General features: G+C 41.4%; 1 protein-coding gene across 3 annotated transcripts in view; it reads right to left on the bottom strand.

Annotated features, from left to right (window-relative positions):
* arhgap42b (Rho GTPase activating protein 42b) overlaps positions 1 to 24,396 on the bottom strand; it is a 203,276-nt gene that overhangs the window by 145,165 nt on the left and 33,715 nt on the right. For all 3 annotated transcript variants that reach the window (XM_084314590.1, XM_084314592.1, XM_084314591.1), the window contains exon 2: positions 4,315 to 4,410. In XM_084314590.1, the coding sequence (XP_084170716.1) occupies positions 4,315 to 4,410 (96 nt within the window). The remainder of the gene's footprint in view (positions 1 to 4,314; positions 4,411 to 24,396) is intronic.

Raw genomic sequence — 24,396 nt, 5'->3', positions numbered from 1 at the left:
CCACCAACCCCTAGGCAACCCCCACAAATGAGAATATGTAGGTCTCAGAATGTTTTAAAAGAAACTCATGATGGATGGTGAGAAGAAAAGCTAAATTTGGCACAGTAAACAGCCTCATAAAATGTTATAGTTTAGTGAAAAACTTGGCCCATCGTACAAATGAAACAGCTGTGTTTGTACACTGGGGACAGCATCTGACATTTGATTAAAGGGAAAAGCTACCCTAAAATTGAATTTACTTCATGTTATTCCAATGATCTTGGAATGTTCATTCAATATCTACTGTATAAACAACTGTCTCCCTAAACTGTAAATTAGAGGATGAAGACTTGAACTTGTGATGTCATCAAGTTTTTGATGAAATGTTGGGCTTACAGCTCTGAATCAGAAAATGTAACCAATATCTCAGTAGAATCACCATGGGTACTGTCATAGTGTCCTCAGAGTTAAATCAACATGGTTACTGTCATAGTGTCCATGGAGTTAAATCACCATGGTTACTGTCATAGTGTCCTCAGAGTTAAATCACCATGGTTACTGTCATAGTGTCCTAGGAGTTAAATCACCATGGTTACTGTCATAGTGTCCATGGAGTTAAATCACCATGGTTACTGTCATAGTGTCCATGGAGCTCCAGGATTTGTCTCTTGATGACATCATCACTAGAGTCTTGTCTATCTGGTGTTCAGTTTAGGGATTCACAAAAAACTAGGTATCTCATGTACCGTGTCATGCACCACGTCCAATGGGTGGTTAATGGTTATGGTACGGTGAAGGTTTGGGTGGGTTTATATATGAGATTTTAGAGTGTCCCGTTCAGCTGAAGGAGATACTTGTTCATATTATTCACAAATCGAAACTGAGCTGTACCGTGTAGAAATAATTATGGTAATTATCATCAAATGATCAAAGCATGAAAGTTTCAATGCGGAGGGTAAATGAGAGCTGTGTTGTCAACAGCTTTTTCTGAACGTTCATATGATGTTGTTGTCTGAGAATAACTGATTCTCTAAATTAATGTTGGATTATTTTTAAGGCTGTCAAAGTTAACGCGATATTAACGCTTACATTTTTTTATTTTTTTTACTGGACTTCACTCAGGTGTATTATTGATACTATGTTTGTTTCTGACTCAAAGTGTGTGTGTGTGTGTGTGTGTGTGTGTGTGTGTGTGTGTGTGTGTGTGTGTGTGTGTGTGTGTGTGTGTGTGTGTGTGTGTGTGTGAGAGAGAGAAAGAGAGAGAGAGAGAGAGAGAGAGAGAGAGAGAGAGAGAGAGAGAGAGAGAGAGAGAGAGAGAGAGAGAGAGAGAGAGAGAGGGGGGGGTGAGAAGGATGAGGAAGGGGCAAGAGAGAAAGAGAGCTGGGAGAGTGTGTGTGTGAGAGAGAGAGGGGGGGGGGTGAGTCATCAGCCCTTGTGTGGGTGAATGTAACAAGTTCCTACCGTTTTCTTTCCCCTATTATTTCATGCACACTTTATTCATTGTTTTAAATTATTATTTTCTTTTAAGTTATTTTGTGCATCACTCTGTTTTGAATTTGATGCAAATTTGTAATGCATGAGGGTCATCCTTTTGTGTTAAATGGCTGCATAAAGCAATCATTTTGTTGACTCTCATGTTGATAAGAGTATTAAAACTTGAAAAAGATCCGTTTAAGGTAGATTTAGAACAGATAAAAAATATGCGATTAATTTGCGATGAATCGCAAGTTAACTATGGACAATCATGCAATTAATCAGATTAAATATTTTAATCGATTGACAGCCTTAATAATTGTTTCTATAAGATAGCCTATTTCTTATGCTTTTGGAGTGGTAAAAAAAAACACACACAAAAACAAAGAAAACAAAGTATTAGAATAGTGATCTCGACATTGATTATAATGGCAGCAAATTAAGCTTTGAAGCTTTGGGCAGGCCCTAGAAATAACATTCATGAATACAATTTTAGCATGGATTTTCCCTTTAAAATCAGAAAGTAAATCACTAAAATGCCTTTTTATCAACTCACACTGGTCATTGTTTAGCTCCAGAACTAAAATACAACAGTATCAGAGTTCGACCAGAGCTAAGTTTAAGCAGCTACTGAACGGATGATAACCACCAAAGTTCAGGAATAGCACCTAAATAAGGCTTCTAGTGCTTTATAGGGGCTCAGAGGGGTATGCAGTATGTGGAAGTTGATTCCAGCACGCATGCACACACACACCAACCAACCAACCAACCAAAGAACCAACCAGCCAGCCAGCCAACCAGCCAACCCACTGAGCCCAGCAGTTATAGATAATAATAATAATAATAATAATAATAATAATAATATACAGACTAATAAACAGACTTTGTTGTGAGTTAACCTCAGACGAAGAACCATATAACTCAGTTTTAAGTTTCCAAAGCAACAATGTTTTCAAACTTTATTATCCAAAGATGGTAAGCTAGAGTGTTGTGTTCATTCCTAGTTAAATGTTGTGTTCATTCATCATAGTTAAAGACAGTAGAGGTTGAGTACTTTCTTGTGATATATCATATTCACACTCTAACGTGATTTCAATTGATTTTACAAAGGTTATATGGTTGTTCAGTTTAAGGATACAAATGTAATGAATGAGTGGGTGCAGGACATTAGCAAGTAGTTATTAAAGTAGTTTATTATCATGTTATACTAATTATACTATTATATTCATTATAAAATCAGTGCTGACAACCAACCATCCAACTGGACATGTTAGCTTATAAACATCTTATAGACAGGGTTCAGCCTGCTACCCTGGCATATCTTCACAGGTCGGCTGGGGCACAACTCTTCTTCTGTTGCCAAAATGCAAGTGCATCTGTGTGATGGCGTTGACGTGTACAAGTGGTGTATATGTGTTTCTGCAAGGAAGTCTCAAAAACGACACTAGAATTATCGGAGCCCAACTGTATATGCACACTTTTACGTTTATATCTGTTCTCATCCATGGAACTCCCGATTAAAGATCTCCCCTGGGTATTCCCAATTCCCTGCATCAGACATGTCAATAAAATGCTTCCCAACGGATGCCTGCGGATCAGTGATCTAAGTCTGCTCCAATGCTCCATAGTGCCAGCAGTCTGCACCATAACTACCAGACAGGGCCAATTGGCTAACAGGTGGACAACGGAACATCCGCTGTAGAAACTGTGATCAACAGTGCTCTTGACTGAAGGCCAGGGAAGGGCTGCATTGCTACAAATTAAAGCGTGCTAAATCATAATGAGGATAGTAGAAGCCCCCCCCCAATTAACATAATTGGTCTTCCTCAACCCTGCCTATCACACAGGCTCTACTGCAGCTTTGTGTGTGTGGAGAAATAGACCCACTCATTATGATTTCAGATGAATATTACAGCCTCACACGGAGGAGATATGCATCCAGTTTGGAGACCACACAGATGGACTGTGACACCACCACAGAGTGCAAGGCTGGAGGATGATGAGCAGCGAAGAGGAAGAAAAACCAGTGGGAGGAAGAGGAGGCCCGGCTGGGAGGCCAGACAAGGCCTCCACACATCTGCTTTCATATTCCTCTTGGAGGCTTGGGAGGTTCGCACCTCCATTAATCTCCGACACTAATCACAATTAGTCTCTTTGATCTCTTAAAGACATGAAAATATATACAGGGGGAAACATCATACGCAAATCAATAGCATTAATTATGCATGCGATGCAGACAATTGCGAGATCTATACTCAGATCTATAGTCCCCTTCCAGGAATCAGTATGCTCAAGTTTGCCCGCAAAAATATCCTGATGAGTCGGGTAAAGCCTATCTCTTTTAATTGCTCCTCATCGACAATGTAGTGATTGATATTCAATCAAAAAACGTATATTGTTGTGCAATGATTATTTGGTCCAGGGTCAGTAGACGATATAGATTCTTCATATAAGTGTAAAGAGTGCAGTACATTTTACGGAAGGAGCTCCCTGGGGGACCCTCAGAAATACCAGGGAAAGGTCATAATTAAGGTGACAGGAGAGAGAGAGATAGAGAGAGAGAGAGAGAGAGAGAGAGAGAGAGAGAGAGAGAGAGAGAGAGAGAGAGAGAGAGAGAGAGAGAGAGAGAGAGAGAGAGAGAGAGAGAGAGAGAGAGAGAGAGAGAGAGAGAGAGAGAGAGAGAGAGAGAGAGAGAGAGAGAGAGAGAGAGAGAGATCAGCCTCTCGCTCACTGTGTTTTTCCATCCGGCCAATATCACAGTCGATGCGTGGTGTTTGTGTTGTGCTGGCAGTTCTGTGAGAAAGAGAGAGAAAGAGAGAGAGATAGAGAGAGACCCCCTGGGCCTGACTTAACTAGACTTACCGATGTTCACCTCGTCATCTGTCTCTGCGTCACCTATGCACTCAAACTGGAATTCCTGCAATGACTGCGAGAACTTCTGGACAGCAGCGGAAAGGTCTGGAAAAGGAGAGATGAAGCAGCCAGTCAGATGGAGACGTCAGTGGAATTGCGTTCCTAGGGTACAGCTTGGACCCAAGTTAATGTCCTGTCAGCTATTGATATTAACAAACACTGGAACAGGAAATAATTATAACCATACCGATCAACATACACTCTTTTCCTGCCAGTTACATATGTACGGCTTATGAAACTCATAACCTTTGATACGATGAATGGTTTGCATCCATTTCCTAAGTAGAATATGTGAAGACACATCTGATTAATACTGTGAGCTTCCTGTTTTGTAAAAGGACACATATCATGGTTTTTGAAGGCTAAAAACCTCATTGGATTGAATTGGAGCCTGGTGAGAGGATGCACAATGTTTCTCAATACTAAAGCGATCAATGAAATTATGGCCTGTACTAGTTAACATGCCAGACAATGTTTAAATAGGGCCTGGGTTCAAAAAAGGTGACGCCATCCTTTAACCACTACTAAGCCAGTTGTACAAGAGAACACTGGAGCTTCGATCATTACGATCAATCATGCGGCAAGACCACACAACCATATGTTCATAAAATCGTGACCACGTGTTACTATAATGCCTGATAGCATCATTGCCTGGCGCTGCTAAAAACTGATGAAATACAGGTATGACCCATTTGGCATTACATATCAAAGATGAAGTCAAATGGTGGCCTGGCTGATACATCAGTGATATAATACAGCACAGAATATAAGGGCTTAAAGGAACACTCCAACATTTTGGGAAATTAGTTTATTTAACATCTTCCCTGGAGTTAGACAAGAAGATACATACCTTTTTTGTCTCTCTGCATGCATTAGGCTTAGGGAACGCCTGGACCGTTAGCCTAGCTTAGCTTAGTTCCCAACAATAATGTATTTTTCCCCCCATGCTCTGTCATTTATCAATTATGGTGAAGTGAGTGACGTCCAGCAGGATCCACCAGAAGTCTCCCAGAGTCTCCTAGTCACACAAGTCTCCCAGTCACACAAGTCTCCCAGTCACACAAGTCTCCCAGACACACAAGTCTCCCAGTCACACAAGTCTCCCAGTCACACAAGTCTCCAAGTCACACAAGTCTCCCAGTCACAGTCACACAAGTCTCCAAGTCACACAAGTCTCCCAGTCACACAAGTCTCCCAGTCACACAAGTCTCCCAGTCACACAAGTCTCCCAGACACACAAGTCTCCCAGTCACACGAGTCTCCCAGTCACACAGGCTAACGGTCCAGGCGTTCCCTAAACCTAATGCATGCAGAGAGACAAAAAAGGTATGTATCTTCTTGTCTAACTCCAGGGAAGATGTTAAATAAGCAAATTTCCCAAAATGTTGGAGTGTTCCTTTAAGAATGGAAGCAGTCTATAAATCACATCTCCATAACACCCTCTTTCTGCTAATCATTGGGGAGCTGGTTCTGTCGCAGTTTACTGTCAAGATGATATTTATTTTTAATGTACATTTATCATCAAGCCAATATTTGTATTATGTAACTCTCAATGTCAGACCCATTCACAGTCGATATATGCAATTTATTGTAAACAATATCTCTAGCCCGAGAGAACATCATGAATTTGGTTTTATTTGCATTAAGTACAAGCTTAACACTTTAATTGCCAAGGACGCTTTAACTCGTCATTCCCCGCCATGCTAATTCTGCCAATGACGCCGTAACACGTCATTGAGATCAATATTTCAAAAATCTGGGATCGCAATCATATTTCTCCCGCGGAGACTTGAGATCTACTGTTGATCCCCTCTCAACTCTCAAACGGTTCAAGAGCGCCATCTGGTGGCCGATCGGCGGATCGCCCAAACCGGAAACCGGAACGGAAACTGGTGCTCATCCAAATTCGGTCCGATCACTCGCTATAGGTCCCAGGACTCAAGCTAGACACAATGGATAGCGATCCGTTACCAATAACTCGATAAACAACATGATTTGGACGTATATACTATTATACAACCTGGAGATGGATCGCATATTTCAACATCCCATAATAGGAATATTTTTGCTCCACGCTCATCGCCCAACGGCCCGAGGAGACTGGGGTAAGTTTCAGTTTTTTTTTTTACCGTGTTCGATACAAACTGCTCTAATGATCATATCACCCACACTAGATGAATCATCTAACGTTGGCCACGGAATTATAAACGACCCCCCCCCCCCCCCCCATCCGGTCAACATCAGATGATAAGTAGTAACTTCTAGAAGCACGTCCATTTGAATTTTTTTATCTCGCGCCGATCGCTATCTAACTGTATTTGATTATCAATATAATGCAGGGCTATAAATCACGTTCTGCAGAATGCTGCAGAAAACAATAAAAACATATTTATACTTTAGACCGTATTTTAGTATGAATATGTGAATGAAAAAGTATAACGTTCCTACATCCTGAACGATAGATAATTGACGTTGAATGTGCCATAGTAATGTCAATTTAGCAATACAATTTAAAAAGTTATAGCCCTGCAAAGAAAGGGAACTTCTCCATAGACAAATAGAGCTGGCAGAGGATGGTATAAGGATGTACATAAGCCTGGCAAAGAAAGTGTTAACACTTTCAGTGCCAACCATTAGACGCAGCCCTATGTAGCAACACCATCAGTAGATAGATAAGAATCCATCACCTTGTTTGTAGAGCTATAACTATATTCTATATTATAGCTATCCTATGGTGACTTTCTTCCGGTCAAGATGCAAAAAAGAGATAATTTTTCCATGCATACATTCGGGCGTTAAACCGTGGTGATTGGTGAATATAAGTATGTTTTTAGATCGGTCTGGGGTCATTCCTGAAATGCTGAGGAATAGCCTTATTATACTATAACTGTTATAATTTCTTGCCTGGACCCGCTATTATTCTCAAATCAAATCTATATCATAGGTATTATGTTTCATCATGAATGCATGAAAGGGGGGGGGGGGGGGTCGTTTTTTGATGCTTTGATCGCCACCAACGGCATAGGTTGTGGACTAACGTTACAGACACACGTTTGGATCGAGCTGAAGACATTTCAACCTTTATTTAAAATCGTAAGCATCTGAGGTTTCCCTCATTTACAGAAACGACGATTAAATAACAAAAACAATATTCACAGAAATTTAAACACCAGAGTAAAATTTTTTAAACTTTTCAAAATAATTTAAAAATATCAACTAAAACAGTTACAGGTAGTCACACAATAGTCTGAAATCAACGTTTAAACATTCCAAGGGAAGGGAAGTTAGAGGCATCAAAGGAAAAGGCTGACTTCCCTAGCTCAGAACAAATGCATGCTTGGATCAACGCAAGATTGATATCATATAGCCCTTACCTTGACTAGGATGTACCCCAAAAGGAATATTCCAATTATTCCGCGATTTCAAGTAGTGATGTCCATCGTGTCGCCAACATAATCCACCACACATCATGCGTCGGGAGCATTTGATTCTTCTCAATCCGACCGTTATAACCGCTGAGCTTGAGCAACAACAAAAAAATTTGATTACCCAGACCCATTAGATCGACCCACAGGCCAAGATACATGGTTTCAAAGGGTGCATAATACCACCGTCTAGCAGCTGGATGCGGCCGGTATTGCACTTTGGCGACCTCAGACTCATTCCCTATGGTAACAACAGGCTCCCTGGGTGGATAATGAATAAAAATATCGAGAGAAAAAAAAGGAAAAACAACCCAGAAACTACGACTCCAACATTTTGGGAAATTAGCTTATTTGGCATTTACCCTGGAGTTAGACAAGAAGATACATACCCTTTTTCTTCTCTGTGCATGCAGTAGGAGTAGGAAGACACGCACCGTTAGCCTAGCTTAGCGTCAGTCACTGGAAGTAGGTTCCTCCATTAGCCTAGTTTCAAACGTCTTCCTACTCCTACTGCATGCACAGAGAAGAAAAAGGTATGCATCTTCTTGTCTAACTCCAGGGTTCCCAAAATGTTGGAGTGTTAAGATACATACCTTTTTCTTCTCTGTGCATGCAGTAGGAGTAGGAAGACGAGCACCGTTAGCCTAACTTAGCGTCAGTCACTGGAAGTAGGTTCCTCCATTAGCCTAGTTCCCAACGTCTTCCTACTCCTACTGCATGCACAGAGAAGAAAAAGGTATGTATCTTCTTGTCTAACTCCAGGGTAGATGGCAAATAAGCAAATTTCCCAAATGTTGGAGTTTTCCTTTAAGTCGTTTTTGGCACTGAACGACATGGGCCCAGAAACGACTTAACTCGTTTTTGGCACTGAAAGTGCTAAGTCCAATAAGCACATCATGCAGAGCAAAACATGGTTCTCAATGGCTAGTTCTAGAGAGTCAGCAATACAATAAACAATAGTGTCATCTGCATAAAGATGAACTTGACAGCCACTCAAAGATGAGTGAATAAACACTCGGTCCCTGGAACACTGAAGATAGAAAAAGTTGTCTGCCTGAAAAGTTGCTGTTTCACTGCAGTTGTTTACAATGTTTGGTTCACGGTGCCTCAGAATGATTCTGTTTTGATTTATGATTAAATAAGATACAATAATTCTAAGAATTACATGTATAGTAAAGTAGCTTTAGTGCAATTTGTAATTGTAAGCAAATATCCTCTTCCAAAACTGCATAGTGCACCTGTAATATAAATGGTAAATAAGACATGACCCAAGATTGATCCCTGATGATTGCTTTTTGTAATGAGTAATAACTCTGACTGGGCATTCACAGTTTTCACACACACTGAAGTCTCTCAGACAAATAGCTCTGAAACCAACTGCAAGCATTTGCATCAAAACCAACACTATGCAATATGTGTAAGAAGTTATGTGTAATATGTTACTGACTGAATGTCATGTTAGTGTGGTCATGTCAGTGATGTCAGTTTTTATGAATGAACGTTGTAAGGTCCGTTTTGTGTCTGTTTTATGTTAGGACTACGGGTGGAAATTAGCCCTGTGCTATTCCCGGCATATTTACGTCCTTATCATGCTGTGATGCATACACTCATGTAAATGATGTTCATTAATTTGCATTGTCCTTAATAAACAAATCTTAATCTTAAGTAAATGGTAAAATGCTTTTGATAGATCTACAGATCTCTTTTGTCTAGAGTAGATACTATATCATTCACAAATAAAGTAGAGGCTGAGCTTGTGTTATGTTTTGCTCTAAAAACCAAAGTATGGGCTTAATACAGAGTGATTTGAGAAAAATGCCTTGAGTTGGTTATTTATCAATGATTTCAGGATTTTTGCTAGACAGGATCGTTTGGAGATTGGTCGATATTTATTTAGGTCACTCTTATCTATCTCCACCTTTATGTAATGGAGATACATGAGCTGTTTTATGGAAGGTACTAGGAACTATGCCTGTTGACAAAGACAGATAATAAATATGTGTTATTTGTTCTGTAATTAATGGAGCAGTTAGCCTGAGAAAAAAAGGATCCAATTTATCCTCTCTAGTTAATTTCCTGGATTGCAATGTTTCAAAAACAACACTAGTAGAGAAAGACTGGAAGGAAGACTGAGATGCATTCCTCACAATACACACATGATCATGATTATTAATAAGAGGGGGCCCTGTATAATTATTACCAAACAAATGACCAGCATCAGCAAAATTTTTATTATAGGCTAAGCCGATCTCACATGTGTAGGTCCTATATAGTTAGTTATCCTATATAGGTTTAAGAGGGGAGGTCGGGTTGGGCTTTTTGACCTTTCCTGCACATTTCTATTGTTCTTCTTTTACTTCTTTTATTCCAGAATGTATGTTTGTAAGTGCAAATAACAATAAACAATAAAGAAATGTGTATGTAAAGAAATAGTAGCCTTATTTTTGTTAGAATTCACTGCCTTCCAAAATGTTGTATCTAAATAAGAGCTAGAAATGAAGTCCAAATAATAATTTGATTTGGCATTCCTCGCAGATGATGTGCATTTGTTTCTAATACAGTATGTCTAAATGAAAACCAATGAGTGTCTGGCAAGTGATCAGGCTCTGTTCCTTTCCTTAAATAAACATGACAATTCGGAATGTATATTAAGGGATTATTATTCTATCTTTTATTCTACATTTCTTAAAAGGTGCATGTTTGTTAATGACTGAGAGAAAGGTTTTTATGAAAAGATACAGTGCTGTTTCAGCATCAGGGGTGGGGGGTCGTCTTATGGGCTACGCCTATAAAAGGTACTATAATCTTTATATAGGCCTACTTTCTTTTATACTTTTTATATGTATGTATGTTGGATATTAATGACTAAATAATTTTCCAGATTTGGCCTAGTGGGTTCAGTAATCAGCTGGGTTAAGTTTACGTTACCACTAACCTCCTTGAGGTACTAACTAGAAGTATTACTCAACCAGTCAAGATTAAAGTCACCCATAACAGTAATTTCATCATCAGAATACTGATATGTAAATCTGCTATCAATGGAGCTAGCATTACCAGATGGGGGTCTATAGACTCCAATCCCATTGAGTGAATTATTAGGCAAAATCAAGATTTTGGGACAGTCAAGTCAAGTCAAGTCAAGTCAAGTCAAGTGTTCTTTTATTAATCCCCTTGGTGAAATTCAGGTGTCATAGCAGTGCGGGGGAGGGGAAGGGAGGTACGCGTAGACAATATAATAATAGAAATAGTCATTCATGACAGTGACAGAAAAACACGTTTTTCACATAAATAGCCACTAACCTCCCCTTCCAATTCTGTCTATTCTGAACACATTATTCTGGTGCAAAGCTATAGAAGAGTCACTATCAGACTCCTGCAGCCAAGACTCAAGTCAACACAAAGTTATAAAACCCCTCCCCTTCCCATGAATCTTCACCAAAGTAACATAGCCTGGAATGCTCCTTGCATTCCTTATCAGCAGACTAGAAGCACTATAGTCGACAGGAAGACCTTGAAGTTATAGCGACTGCGACTCACAATAAAGGGGATTGCGAAACACAGAATGACAGCTTGTATATAACAGTCCAATGAAAATGAACATTCAAATTATAAAATGAGAATGACTTAGGCTAAATAAATGTACATGCAACATGACTGCATGCTGGTTTAAGTCGATGTAGGCACAGGTAGAAGTTGGCAAAATTCTAACAAAAATATTTCATAAATCTTTCACCTACTGAGAATATGACACTTTGTCAAATCAATTCAAGTACCTTTTTCGACCTTGAAGAACCCACACACTTACAATACCAATGTAGCAATAACCGAATTACATGCCCACACAGAGGTGTTACATATGAGTGTAACATAATGGGTGTTACATAATGGGTATTACAGGGTTATGTTACATATGGGAGATGAAACTTATACATTGATTGAGTAGTCACACAGTGTGTGAGATTGCAATGTCTACCAAATTGGCATATGACCACGTCCACAGCAAGGGGAGGGGAAGGGGAGGTACAGGCAGGGTAATAGGAATAAAAAAATATATAAATAAAAATTTAAACAATAAAAATATAACGATTAAAGGTGTGGTAGATAATAAAGGTGAGACATAAAGTATGTATACTCTATCAATAATAATAACAACACAATGCGCGCATGTACAGCCCCTCCTAGTATAATATACAGATTTGATCCTAATCTAACCCATGTACAAATATATATATATATAGCGAAGCTAAGTCTCTGTACAATGTGCAATACTCCATACTGAGTGTCCATACTGTCTACCCTGGTATGAATAAACAGACTAAGTGGATTATCAATAAATATAAAAGTATCTATAGAAATTAGATCTAAGGTGCTAGTAAATTAATGAGTCAGTGCAGGGTTCAGTAGTTAAGAGTCAAACAGTTCTAACCACTCTCCAAGTTCTCCAGACGTACATTTAATTTAATTTGTATTTGTTCCGTTCATGGTAATGCACAGTTCCATAAAAAGTACAATAGTATAATTTCATTAAAAAAAAGCACCTCTCAATTTGCACATTCCATGAGCGAAAAGGAGCAGGGAGAATAATCTTATTTTGCCTGCCCCTTACTCAAAACAATAAATAAACAATAGAATAGAAAATAAATAGTCTGTCAAAATTTAACAATCAATACTTACAATAACATGAAAAAAATGAAATCGTCATACTGTAGGGAAAGCTGTTACCCCTCAACCCCATAAAGTCTAATTGTTCTTTACATAGTGATGTAACTGCAGAATATACCAATGAATTAAAAATAAATGTATAAATAAATCACAATGTTGGCCCAACCCTACTCACAAGCAGAGTAAGACAACAACAATAGCCACATTATTGTATACATAATAGTCATACAAAGACAAAAGGTGTGGCAGGAACAAACCTGGTCCAAAAAAAGCATAGCTTTAATTCCATACTGTGCCCGTGCTGGAGTGCTGTGAGCTTTGAGCAGTTTACATGGCACCGCTCCCCTCATCTGCCCCCTCACCGTGTATCAAAGCCAACACAACAGTGTCTCAAGCATTTGGGGTTTCTGTTCAGTTTGCTATGTTTGAGCCACAATGGCTCAAAAGGCATGGAATTCTTTCCAGACCTCAATGCCAGTTTAATTTATAAAGCTGTTCAGGCTGTTGCTCCAAAGACCCTGTAGTGTAGAGAGTGCACTTTATGTGTCCTGCTGTCCAATGACATGCACCACTGATGGTCATAAAACAGTGGTTCATATGCAATTGATTGCAATATTTAGCCTATCCCTCATCTATTAATCATACTTTGCAGTTCTGTCCGGCAAAATAAAAACCCAGGGTGAGCAGTCGAAACTTGTTTCTATCAAAAGGAGGAGTGTCAACGAGTTGCAGTAACACAACTTAAAAATGAGACCAGTGAGGTGTAAGAGACAATGGGTCTCATTCCCGAAATTTTTTCAAAGATATATTCTGGTAGACTTATCTTGGAACCACTGAGACATAATCAATGACAAGTTCACTCTGAGTCCTGAACGTGCTGGTAATATGTCTTAAGTGGCTGAAAAGGTCGCACAAATTATATGATCTGATATCTGCTTGGAGAATGGCATTCTGTCTTAAACTCGAAAGCGCGTTCCCGTTCAGGCATTTGCATACAAAACAACGCCTCCAGATCTCCTTATAAGGCAACTAGTGACGCAGCTGTGTGCAAATGGAATGGCGGAAGTGCTTTGCGAGTCTTGCGAGCCGCGTGATTACGAAACCTAGCGTCAGTCAGTGCCAATCAGAGAGCGTCTCCGAGAAATGCGGCTAGGTTTCGTAATCACGCTTGCGCGCCATCAAAACTAGATTAGATTAATGTATTGGCATCATATACAGCTCGCGGTACACCTGCCGCAGCGCGCGCACACACACACGCGCGCACGCGGTACTGTATATGAATGAATGAATGAAATATAATATATATAGCCTACGGCGGGCGTAATGAATGAACGCAGTATGGCTTATTATTCCATAATTAAGCCTATAGGCTACTGTTCATTCGTATTCGCACACAAGACTTGTTATGGAATATTAATGCAGTCTATTTCCACCGATTAGCTTTAGTTCTTATTTATTTATCCACTGTCATTTCAGTGTTGGTGTATAGGCTATATAGTGTATTTCAATATAAGTTTAATTGATTAATGATATATTCGAAGGAATGCAGGTTTATAGCTATATCAACCCCCTTCTCGGCATAAGCCCCATAATAAGACCGTCTCTGGTTTGCTCCAGCGGACACCAGAGCTCAGCGATGCCACTCGCGTGAGCATATTCTCCCCGCTGGTGATCGCAGCACGGAGGGTCGCGGACCAGCCTGGCAGCATAGCTATAAAGACATATTCATAATCCAACATATGTGTAAAGAAACAACATATTCCAGCCTGGCAGCATAGCTATAAAGACATATTCATAATCCAACATATGTGTAAAGAAACAACATATTCCGATTGGAAGGACTCCCATCTCCTCCTTCCTGCTCGCGTCACACAGGGCTGAGCTGTGCCGAGGTGCCGCCCCCCTCGCACGGCTTTGCTCTCACTCGAGTGAGGAGGAGCGGAAGACCGCTGGTTCTCCAACATACAGCGGTGTGCTCTTCAGAATGTACCGGGAGAAACGTTTACTGTACCCCGCAGACATAATAAGCATATAAGCAGTGCTTACTAACGTTATTAGTTACGCTATTTCTGACCGAATTAGTCATTCATTTGTCTAGCACAGTAACAGTAAGAAGTATTTTGGATAAAAGTATTCTGTACTTCTGTATGACAACAATGTATGCCTTTCAAATGTTAAATGATACATGATTAAATGATACACAGCGAAATCTACGCTCTCTCATCCTGCTTTCGCCAACGCGACAATATTATTAAACAGCAGCGATGTGAAAGGCGAAGTGAACTCCAGCAGCAGCACGCTTGCCGCTGCGGCTACCGCGGGGGCGTGCCACGGCGTGTCACGTGGCCGTCGCGGCCAATCAGGCCAACCCCGGAAATCAAATCCGTTGCGGAAGTGATACACGCGTACTGTACTGTACCCATTCTGCAATCTGTTAATAAAGTTTTCAATCAATCAATCAATCAATCAAACAAAGGTCTGTCCCATTGTATACCAATCAATGGGATACATTGCATGTTGACCTGCATTCTTTCAAATGTATATAATTAATCATTAAAACAGATGTGTAACAAATAAGAAATACAAATTCCACAGAAGGCATTAAATAATTATTATTTTCAATCATTTCACAATAATTGCATAATTGTGTTTGAATATCTGGAATAATGGGATTTATGATTAGCCAATGGACATATCGATCTACCAGAATCCGATGACTAATGAAGAAATGCCGCCGGCGATCACATGGCCTGACAGTAGGATACTATTCCCCCAAATTACAGCTGGATTGGACATTGTTTTAAAACCTAACGTGATCGATCAGTGAACATGGCTGATTGAACGCACACTATATTGCTAATAAATAATACTAATCGGCGTTCCCCGCCGCCCCCATTTCATCCATAGATGCTCTGACTGTAATAGTCTGAATGCTACGCAGTTTGTTTTATTTCATTCGTATATATACAGCAGAAATGGCGTTTGATATAACGGTGCCAACGTTTAGCCTATTATCTAGCTTCCTGGAAAAAAGACGAGACGAAAAGCGCGATAAACCTTATATTCACGATGCTATAAAATGACAACCAACCGATGGATTTTTATTTTCTTTAAGCCATTATGAAGGCACGGTTTATGCACTCAAGTGACAATGAGAATGGACAGATAGCAATACTATAAATTATATATATAGCTCTTAGAAAGTACATCGGTTTGTAAACAAACCTCTGTCCTCTGAGGCATAAATCGCCGCAAGAGTGTGGTCGCCAAAGTGCTAATGTGCTTTCTATTTAACATGACCAGAATATTATTATAAAAAAAATTTAAAGATTGATCTGGGATTTTATTAATAGAAATCGGATTACTCAAATGAAGATTGATTAAAATCGGGGGGAAATATAATTTTTTTTAACCCAGCCCTAAATCAATCGGTTGAGTTAATCAACAAATGTGTAAAAGTGTTATCTGACCTCTCTTTAAATCTAGAGCTCACCAGAGATGTGTTCATCATCTCTCAGGAAACAACTCATTCAGCACGGGAGAAAAGTGACTACCGGTAATCAACTGAACAACAAGTCGACTAAGGCCAAACCGACCAATGAAATCAACAATTCAACTAAGAGGAGTCAGTCACACTGCTGAGGTTAGCGCTGTGCTGCAGGAAGGAAGTCACTGTTGCACGTCTCTTTTTAGACGCGAAGCACCACTATGGCCAGTTCAATCTATACTTGACATCTCGACAACAACAATCACCGCATGCACTTTGCAGACCGGGGCACCACGGGGCACGTCGGGGCATCCACCCAGAGCTAACCATCTCAACACCACGGTATGACGGCTCCTGGTAGGAAATCATTACATTCATTCAGGTAGAACGCCATTACTTTTCACTGACATACTGAGCCGTGTTTATATAGGTTAGCTAAGTATTTAAAGTAGCTAATTGCCTATTTGTTGATCCAAGAGGAAGAGAGAGAGAGAGAGAGAGAGAGAGAGAGAGAGAGAGAGAGAGAGAGAGAGAGAGAGAGAGAGAGAGAGAGAGAGAGAGAGAGAGAGAGAGAGAGAGAGAGAGAGAGAGAGAGAGAGAGAGAGAGAGAGAGAGAGTTTTTCCATCCGGCCAATATCACAGACGATGCGTGGTGTTTCATCACGTATACATGTGTTTGTGTTGTGCTGGCAGTTCTGTGCGCAAAGGGCACCCTGAGCTAAACACAACGCGGACCGCAGCTCCCCCTTAAAGCCTGTGATGCTTTGCATCTATGTCACTATGTATTCCTGTTGTAAACAAAGTCCCTAAAGGCTTTGAAGAGTCGCTGAGTCTGTAACGCTTATGTGCTTGAATGCCTACACTCACGCGGCATGGACTAATGACGCTTCCTCGGCATGACACTCTCCCGGGACCTAAAATGGGAGCTGAATTCCATCGCTCTCAACAAAAAGGCCCGGAAGAGGATGTTCTTCCTACGTCAGCTGAGGAAGTTCAGGCTGCCGAGGACCATGATGGTCCAGTTTTACACCGCCATCATCCAGTCCATCCTCACCCTCTCCATCATCACCTGGTTCCCTGCAGCCACGGTCAGGGACAAGGCCAAGCTGCAGCGGGTGATACGCTCGGCGGAGAGGGTGATCGGCTGCCCCCTTCCCTCCCTCGAGTCCCTACACTCCACCAGGGCCTTGAGGAGGGCGAGGAAGATCATGGCAGACCCCGCCCACCCGGGTCACGACCTCTTCACCATGCTCCCCCACGGCAGGCGGCTACGGCTGCCCAAGACACTTAAGTCCCGTCATAGACTACGTTTCTTCCCCTCAGCAGCTCGCCTGGTAAACGAGTCAGGTGACCCCTGCCCCCCCCCTCTATGGCGAGCTGCTAGGGCTGGACTTCTGGACTTGAACTTTGTGCTGCACTGTATCCATGTCCCCAACCACTGCACTTTTACAGTCTTATTGTTGTCTCACTGTTCTGTCCTGTCTTGCACTTTACTTATAATTATTTATTCACTGTTGTATGTTCTTAATTGTAAAAAAATTTATAAAAAAATGCACTGTAAACGTCAAATCTCGTTCCATTTGTACTGCAATATGGTGAAGTAATCTGAATCTGAATCTGACACCTGGATGAAGTGTCCTGCATGTGCTTCCTGCTGTCCACCGTGGCAATGGCTTGTCTTTTATAATGATAATGCTTTTCTAAATGACAAGAGAAAACTTTATCTCTAAAATAGGGTATAGCCTTTTATGTTCAGCTCCACAGAAACCTCCCACTGGATTAATTCGGTATAGCCTACATAATAATTATGGTATCAGCTCTCTGCATCAGCAACCAATCGGACCTTGTTCCCGCATCAGCAACCAATCAGACCTTGTTCCCTGCTCCAGCAACCAATCAGACCTTGTTCATTGCATCAGCAACCAATCAGACCCTGTTCCCGCATCAGCAACCAATCAGACCTTGTTCCAGGGTGCATCGGGAAAACTAACACCACTATTGTCAAAAGGTAGACACAATGGGTCTCATTCTCCAAAATGTTTCAAAGAGTTCTCTTGGAAGACTTATTTTGGAACCGACTGAGACAGAATCAATGACAAGTTCACTCTGAGTCCCGAACGTGCTGGTAATATGTCTTAAGTGGCTCAAACGGTCGCACCTGTGATATGATCTGATATCTGCTTGGAGAATGGCATTATGTCTTAAACTCAAAAGCGCGTTCCCGTTCAGGCCATTTGCATACAAAACAACGCCCCCAGAGCTCCTTATAAGGCAAAGTAATGACGCAGCTGTGTGGAAATGGATGTGGAAGTGCCTTGCGAGTCTTGCGCGACCCATCGAAATGAGATTAGATTAATGTATTGTCATCATATATACAGCTCGTGGTACACCTGCCACAGCGCGCGCACGCACACACACACACACACACACACACACACACACACACACACACACACACACACACAGGCAGTATACTGTAGCCTACGGCGTAATGAATGAACGCAGTATAGGCTTATTATTCCATTAATGACTTGTTGCATTAGGATTTAGTAGATACTATATGCTCTGCCCTACGTACAGTATAGGTACAGTCTGTACTTATACTGTATGTAGGGCAGAGGCAGAGCATATATATAGTATCTACTAAATCCTAATGAAACAAGTAACTCGAATATATTAAGCCTATACTGTTCATTAGACACGTAGGCCATACTGGCGCACACAAGACTTGTTATGGAATATTAATGCAGTCTATTTCCATGCGATTAGCTTTAGTTCTTATTTATTTATTTATTTATTTATCCACTGTCATTTCAGTGTTGGTGTATAGGCTATATAGTGTATTTCAATATAAGTTAAATTGATTAATGATATATTCGAAGGAATGCAGGTTTATAGCTATATCAATCCCCTCCAATGTACAGTAAATTACCAAGTATGGTTTTTGTCAATATTCCAATGTACAGTTTTGCTTGTACAGTGTCCCCCACCCACCCCTCCTACCCAACCCCCCCCCCCACCCACCCAACCACCTCCAATGTACAGTCCCCCCCCCCAACCCCACCCCACCTACCCAACCTCCTCCAACAGTTTCTACGTCAAATGTATATACTCTCTTTTCTGGACTCTCTTTGTATCACAAACAGTACTGTATTTGCAAATCTGGTATAAATGTATAGATGTAGCAGTACTGTCTATCTGTATGTCGTGTGTGTCATATATGTTATGATGAATTGAAAATGGGGGACCCTGATGTAAACAAGACGAAAGACTTTCTCTGGTCTGCATCCCCTTAACAATTGTATGTAATTGAGCTGTACTGTACTGTACCCATTCTGCAATCTGTTAATAAAGTTTTCAATCAATCAATCAATCAATCAATCAATCAATCAATCAATCAATCAAACAAAGGTCTGTCCCATTGTATACCAATCAATGGGATATATTGCATGTTGACCTGCATTCTTTCAAATGTATATAATTAATCATTAAAACAGATGTGCAACAAATAAGAAATACAAATTCCACAGAAGGCATTCAATAATTATTATTTTCAATCATTTCACAATAATTGCATAATTGTGTTTGAATATCTGAGTAATTAAAGTAATTATACATTTGTCCAAAATAGCTGGTTCAGATATGGTTAAGCAGCTGCCCTGTGATCAGATGAATCCATATTATAAATGTTTCCGACATCAAATGCGTAATTTTTTATCGTACAAATATTGTCATATTTATTTTAATTATGATTAAGTAATTAATTCCAAGGAGGCCTGTAGCGTTGACATGAAGGAATCACTACGAGAACACAGTCTGTCAAGTGTGTCAAAATTTTCAATTAGTCAATCAATCATAAGTGTGCTCAAGTCAAGTCAAGTCAAGAGTTTTAATTGTCACGGCATACAGGTAATGGTATACAATGAAATGCGGCTGGTCTTGCCCGCGACGATGTGCAATACAGTGGTACAGTACAACATATAATAGAATCCAATAAAAATACAGTGGTACAACATATAATAGAATCCAATAAAAACAACAGTGCAATAAACAGGTAACATGGTGTGCCATCTCGGTATCTGTACATAGTATTTACAGAGCATATATGCATATATGACTCTTAATCTGCTGTCAGCCACGCTCAAATCTGATCTCAGGAAAATTTGGGGACTCGCGCTACCAGCCCTAATATGTCTTAAATGGGCAGAAATCTGCCTAAGAGGACATTTTTGGTCGTAAATTCGTTCGGGAATGAGACCCAATGTATAAAACCACCTATCAAGAGGCCGAGAAATATATGTATTTATTTCTTTGAAAAATTCAGCTTAAATGAGACACCGGTATCGAATCCGGCTGTCAGCGTTGCCTCCGGCTTGGGCCGGCCGTCATACTGGCTCAATTGGCAGAGTCAGCGGGAGGGGAGTCGATGGGTGGTAATCTGGTCGTTGTAAAACAACGACTCCTACAGGTCGGTCAGGGTGCCTGCACAGTAAGGACAGGAGATGTCGAGGGTAGTGTGAGCCTCCCACACGTTACACCTCGCCAATGAGAGTCCGCGCTGGCAGGTGAAAAGAAGTGGCTGGCTGGCTGACTCCGCATGTATCGGAGGGGACATGCGATAGATTCTTCAAACCCTCCCTACGACCAACCAGTGGGGGGCACATGCAAGCAACAATCAAGACAGGGGAGGGGGGAATTGGCACGACTAAATTGGGATGGGAGAAAAACTGAAAAAGTGGATAAAAAAAATAATAATTCAGCTTAAAGCTGCTGGTGCCTCTGGGGGTCTATGGAAAACCTTTGTTGCACGTGCATGGGCTTGAAAGGTGACGTGGTGGGAGCTTGCTCTATTTCTGCTGGGAAGGTACACTCACTCTTTCATCTCTCCACAGTTGCCTACGGCAGCTTTAACCCTTTCACTGCCACATGACAGAAGGTTAACCCTTTACTATCACACAACCGACGGTCGTGTGGCAGTGTAAGGGTTAACCCACTGTCGCGTGGCAGTGAAGAGGTTAACCTTCTGTGTATTGTCGCAGTGAAAGGGTTAACCGTTTGGTAGTGTGGCAGTGAAAGGGTTAAGAGATGTAAGCAACGTGGATGTGGTTTTGGTACTGTAGGCCCTCAGCCTGAGCCTACTGGGATTGGTTGAGTTGTTGAGGGCCATGCAAATGCATGTGTCACTATTCGCTTGGACATAGTAACTTTTGAGATCTTTCTGCCAAAACTTGGGAGGTGGGGAGATACAGGTGTGTGTGTGTGTGTGTGTGTGTGTGTGTGTGCGTGTGTGTGCGTGTGTGTGTGTGTGTGTGTGTGTGTGTGTGTGTGTGTGTGTGTGTGTGTGTGTGTGTGTGTGTGTGTGTGTGTGTGTGTGTGTGTGTGTGTGTGTGTGTGTGTGTGTGTGTGTGACTACAGAGAACTGTAGTCATACACTTAACACGATTGCAGTGCTAGCAACCTTCAATTGTCTGCCCGTTCTAATTGGTCACTTGCATCCACGGCACCAGAGTTGTGTCACAGCTCTTTCAGAGAGTTATGACCACTGTCCATCATTCCATATTCCTTTCACTCACTGAATTCCAGCACACGTCTAGTCCTGTACTAACTAAGGTGCAAGGACAGTATCAGGTGGGAGGTCACAGTCCCAAGTAAGTCTCAAGTCTTTACACTTAAGTCCCACTTAAGGGTTTCAAGTCTAAACAAGTCAGAATGTGCTCTTTACAAATGTAATGCCATTTCAAAATGTTAAAGCCAACAGAGTTCGGGGGGTCAGTATTGCCTTGGCTTGGCTGACCGCTATACTAACTCGTTTGGCTGAGTTAGGGGGAGGGAAGCCGTGGGTCGGTCCTGGGCATTGTGGACAGCGACCCCTACAGTTCGGTCGGGGCGCCTGCACAGCGAGGGGAGGATCTGGAGAAAGGTAGTGTGACCTTCCACACGTTACACTCTCCCAGTGAGAATCTGAGGCGACTGCCAGGCTGGCCGCCGGCTGGCTGCACATGCGTCGGAGGAAAGCATGTGACAGTCTCCGGCCTCCCGGACCAACAGTAGGGGGGGGGGGGGCGCAACAACCAGGAAGGGGGTTGGGAATTGGCATAACGACTAAACAGTGGGATGGGAGAAAAAATCGGAAAAAGGAGGGGGAAAAAGATAATAAAAAATTAAAATAAAAAAAGCCAACAGAGTTGTAACATAGTTAGTATTACATTTAGATGATTCTGCACTGCCACTGACACACAACTTCCTTCTCTGGCATGGCATGGCAAATTATGGTATAATTTTTGGCTTGGGGAGAGTATCAACTCTTTCAAGTCATAAGGCTCAAGTCCGAGTGAAGACACAAGTCATTAGTGTTGCAAAGTCAAAGTCGAGTTGCAAGTCTGAAATTATTTTGTTGAGTCGAGTCTGAAGTCATCAAATTTGTGACTCGATTCTGACTCCAAGTCATGTGACTCGAGTCTACACCTCTGGCATTTTGTTTATTTGTTTATGAGCTTGGTATGAGCTTGTGAAGGGCCATAGTCTAGCTCATGCTTCCTATTCAATGCCCTTGTTGCCATATAAACGTAAAAAAGTTCACTAAACACGGCCACCACATGTGTTTCACACCTGCACTCTGGGATATGGCTAAGTAATATAGACTACTCATATTTATTGATGATAGTCTATACTGTCCATCTGTATGATAAGCAACTAAGAATTAATGCAAGCTAATATTAAGCCAGGTTTGCCACAAAATGATTTCTGAAATATTTTAGAACTGACTCACACATTACTAACAGCGCATGAATCACCTGTAAGTGTCTATTATTCAAACGCTCCAAGTTGCTTGTGTGGGTCTGTTGTCCGTGAGAACTCAACGTGATACTGTCCAGCCTGAGGAGAGCGCTGCCCGTGTTTACATCGGCATATACTTCCAAGTGTGGGATGACGATTGAATAGTCATCTGTTGCCATGGCAAAGTGTGAAAGCAGAAAGAAAATAAAGCTTTTAAGGTTTCATAATTCTTAAAAAAGTAATAGAACAAGCGAGATTCTAAAAATACTGCCTGACATTTAGGCTTCCGGCCTTCATGTGCTCTTATTCACTGGTGGTGACAATAGCCCCTTCTATACAGCCAGTTCGTGGGAATGTAGTGCCATTATTCCCCCTCGCCATTCTCTATAAAAGGTACAAGCCCGGAATGGGGGGGGGGGGGTCATTGTTGATCCGGTATTAAGCCGCCATCAGGGGTAGACACATTGTAGGGGGGGGGGGGGGGTTGCCCCAGCATCTGTGTAAATGGGACAGGGGTGGGATGTTTTGATGATGTGTTTCATTCTATGAGGGTTAGCTTGTAGGTTTATTTGTTTATTTATGGATCCCCATTAGTCTACACACCCATGGGTGATAGGGATGGGTACCGAATTCGGTACTTTTGAGGTACCGAACCAAAACACGTCGGTACTACCGAGTATCGATTCAAGTGAGATACCAAAAAAATAAATAAAAATAAAATAATTTACCTTTTTTCTTTTCATGTCAACGTTCACACGCACAATATATGCTTACCTAGGATTTGACTTGATTCAACAACAAAGCAGTCGGAGCAATGGCAAGCCGAAAACTGTCGAAATTGTAGTTATTTGAAGTTTGGATATTTTTTTTTACGACTGAGGTAGGTACATTTAATTTTTTGAGACTAAAGTACCGAAAAAAGGTACCGTTGGGTACCGGTATCGATTCAATGGGTGAAGGACTATTCTTCCTGGGGTCCTAACACACAACCTACAACATTACAGTACATTACAGTAACAAAAAAAACAATAAAAAGTAAACATAAGAAACACCTTAGCTAGCCTAAGCACATTCTCAACATCTTCAAAATCTCACAAAGATGCAACTTGTACCTTAATGAGTTTTTGGTAAAACATTCACGGTACATAATCTACTGGCTGCCCTGGACTCACACACCAGCCTCGCAACACTGCATTGACTAGGGTTAAAGCCATTTTGGGGACATGGAAACATACAGTATAGGCTACATGACATAACATTTAATAACTGTAAAGATGAAGCCAACTGACATATCCAAGGGTAGGGGTAACACATGTACTGTGGACACCAGCACTTGCAGATCTTTGGAGATGTTCCACCTTTTCACTCCCTGCTTGTGATTTTCTAACCCAGGAAGTTCACATTTCACCTCTAGGCTATGTGTCCACCAGGGACGTTTTTTTCAAGGCGGACCGCTTTGAAAAAAGAAAGCTTCGAGCGTCTTTCTGGGTCTCCCCAGAGCTCGCGCCAGCCGCAGCTCCGCCCCTTCCTCGATGATGAGCGCGCTGCTTTCCAAAAAAGTTTAACTAGTTTCAACTTTATGAGCTGGGAGCGATCCGCCAAAACCGCTGTCGTCGAGAGCTCATAAAACGCGAGGCGCGGCTCTGGGAAGAGGAGCGCGCCTGACGCTTCTCCAGCATA

Source organism: Notolepis coatsorum (genome assembly GCF_963971535.1).
Source record: "Notolepis coatsorum genome assembly, chromosome: 1".
Lineage (NCBI taxonomy): Eukaryota > Metazoa > Chordata > Actinopteri > Aulopiformes > Paralepididae > Notolepis > Notolepis coatsorum.
This window is presented reverse-complemented; position numbering and strand designations above follow the sequence as displayed.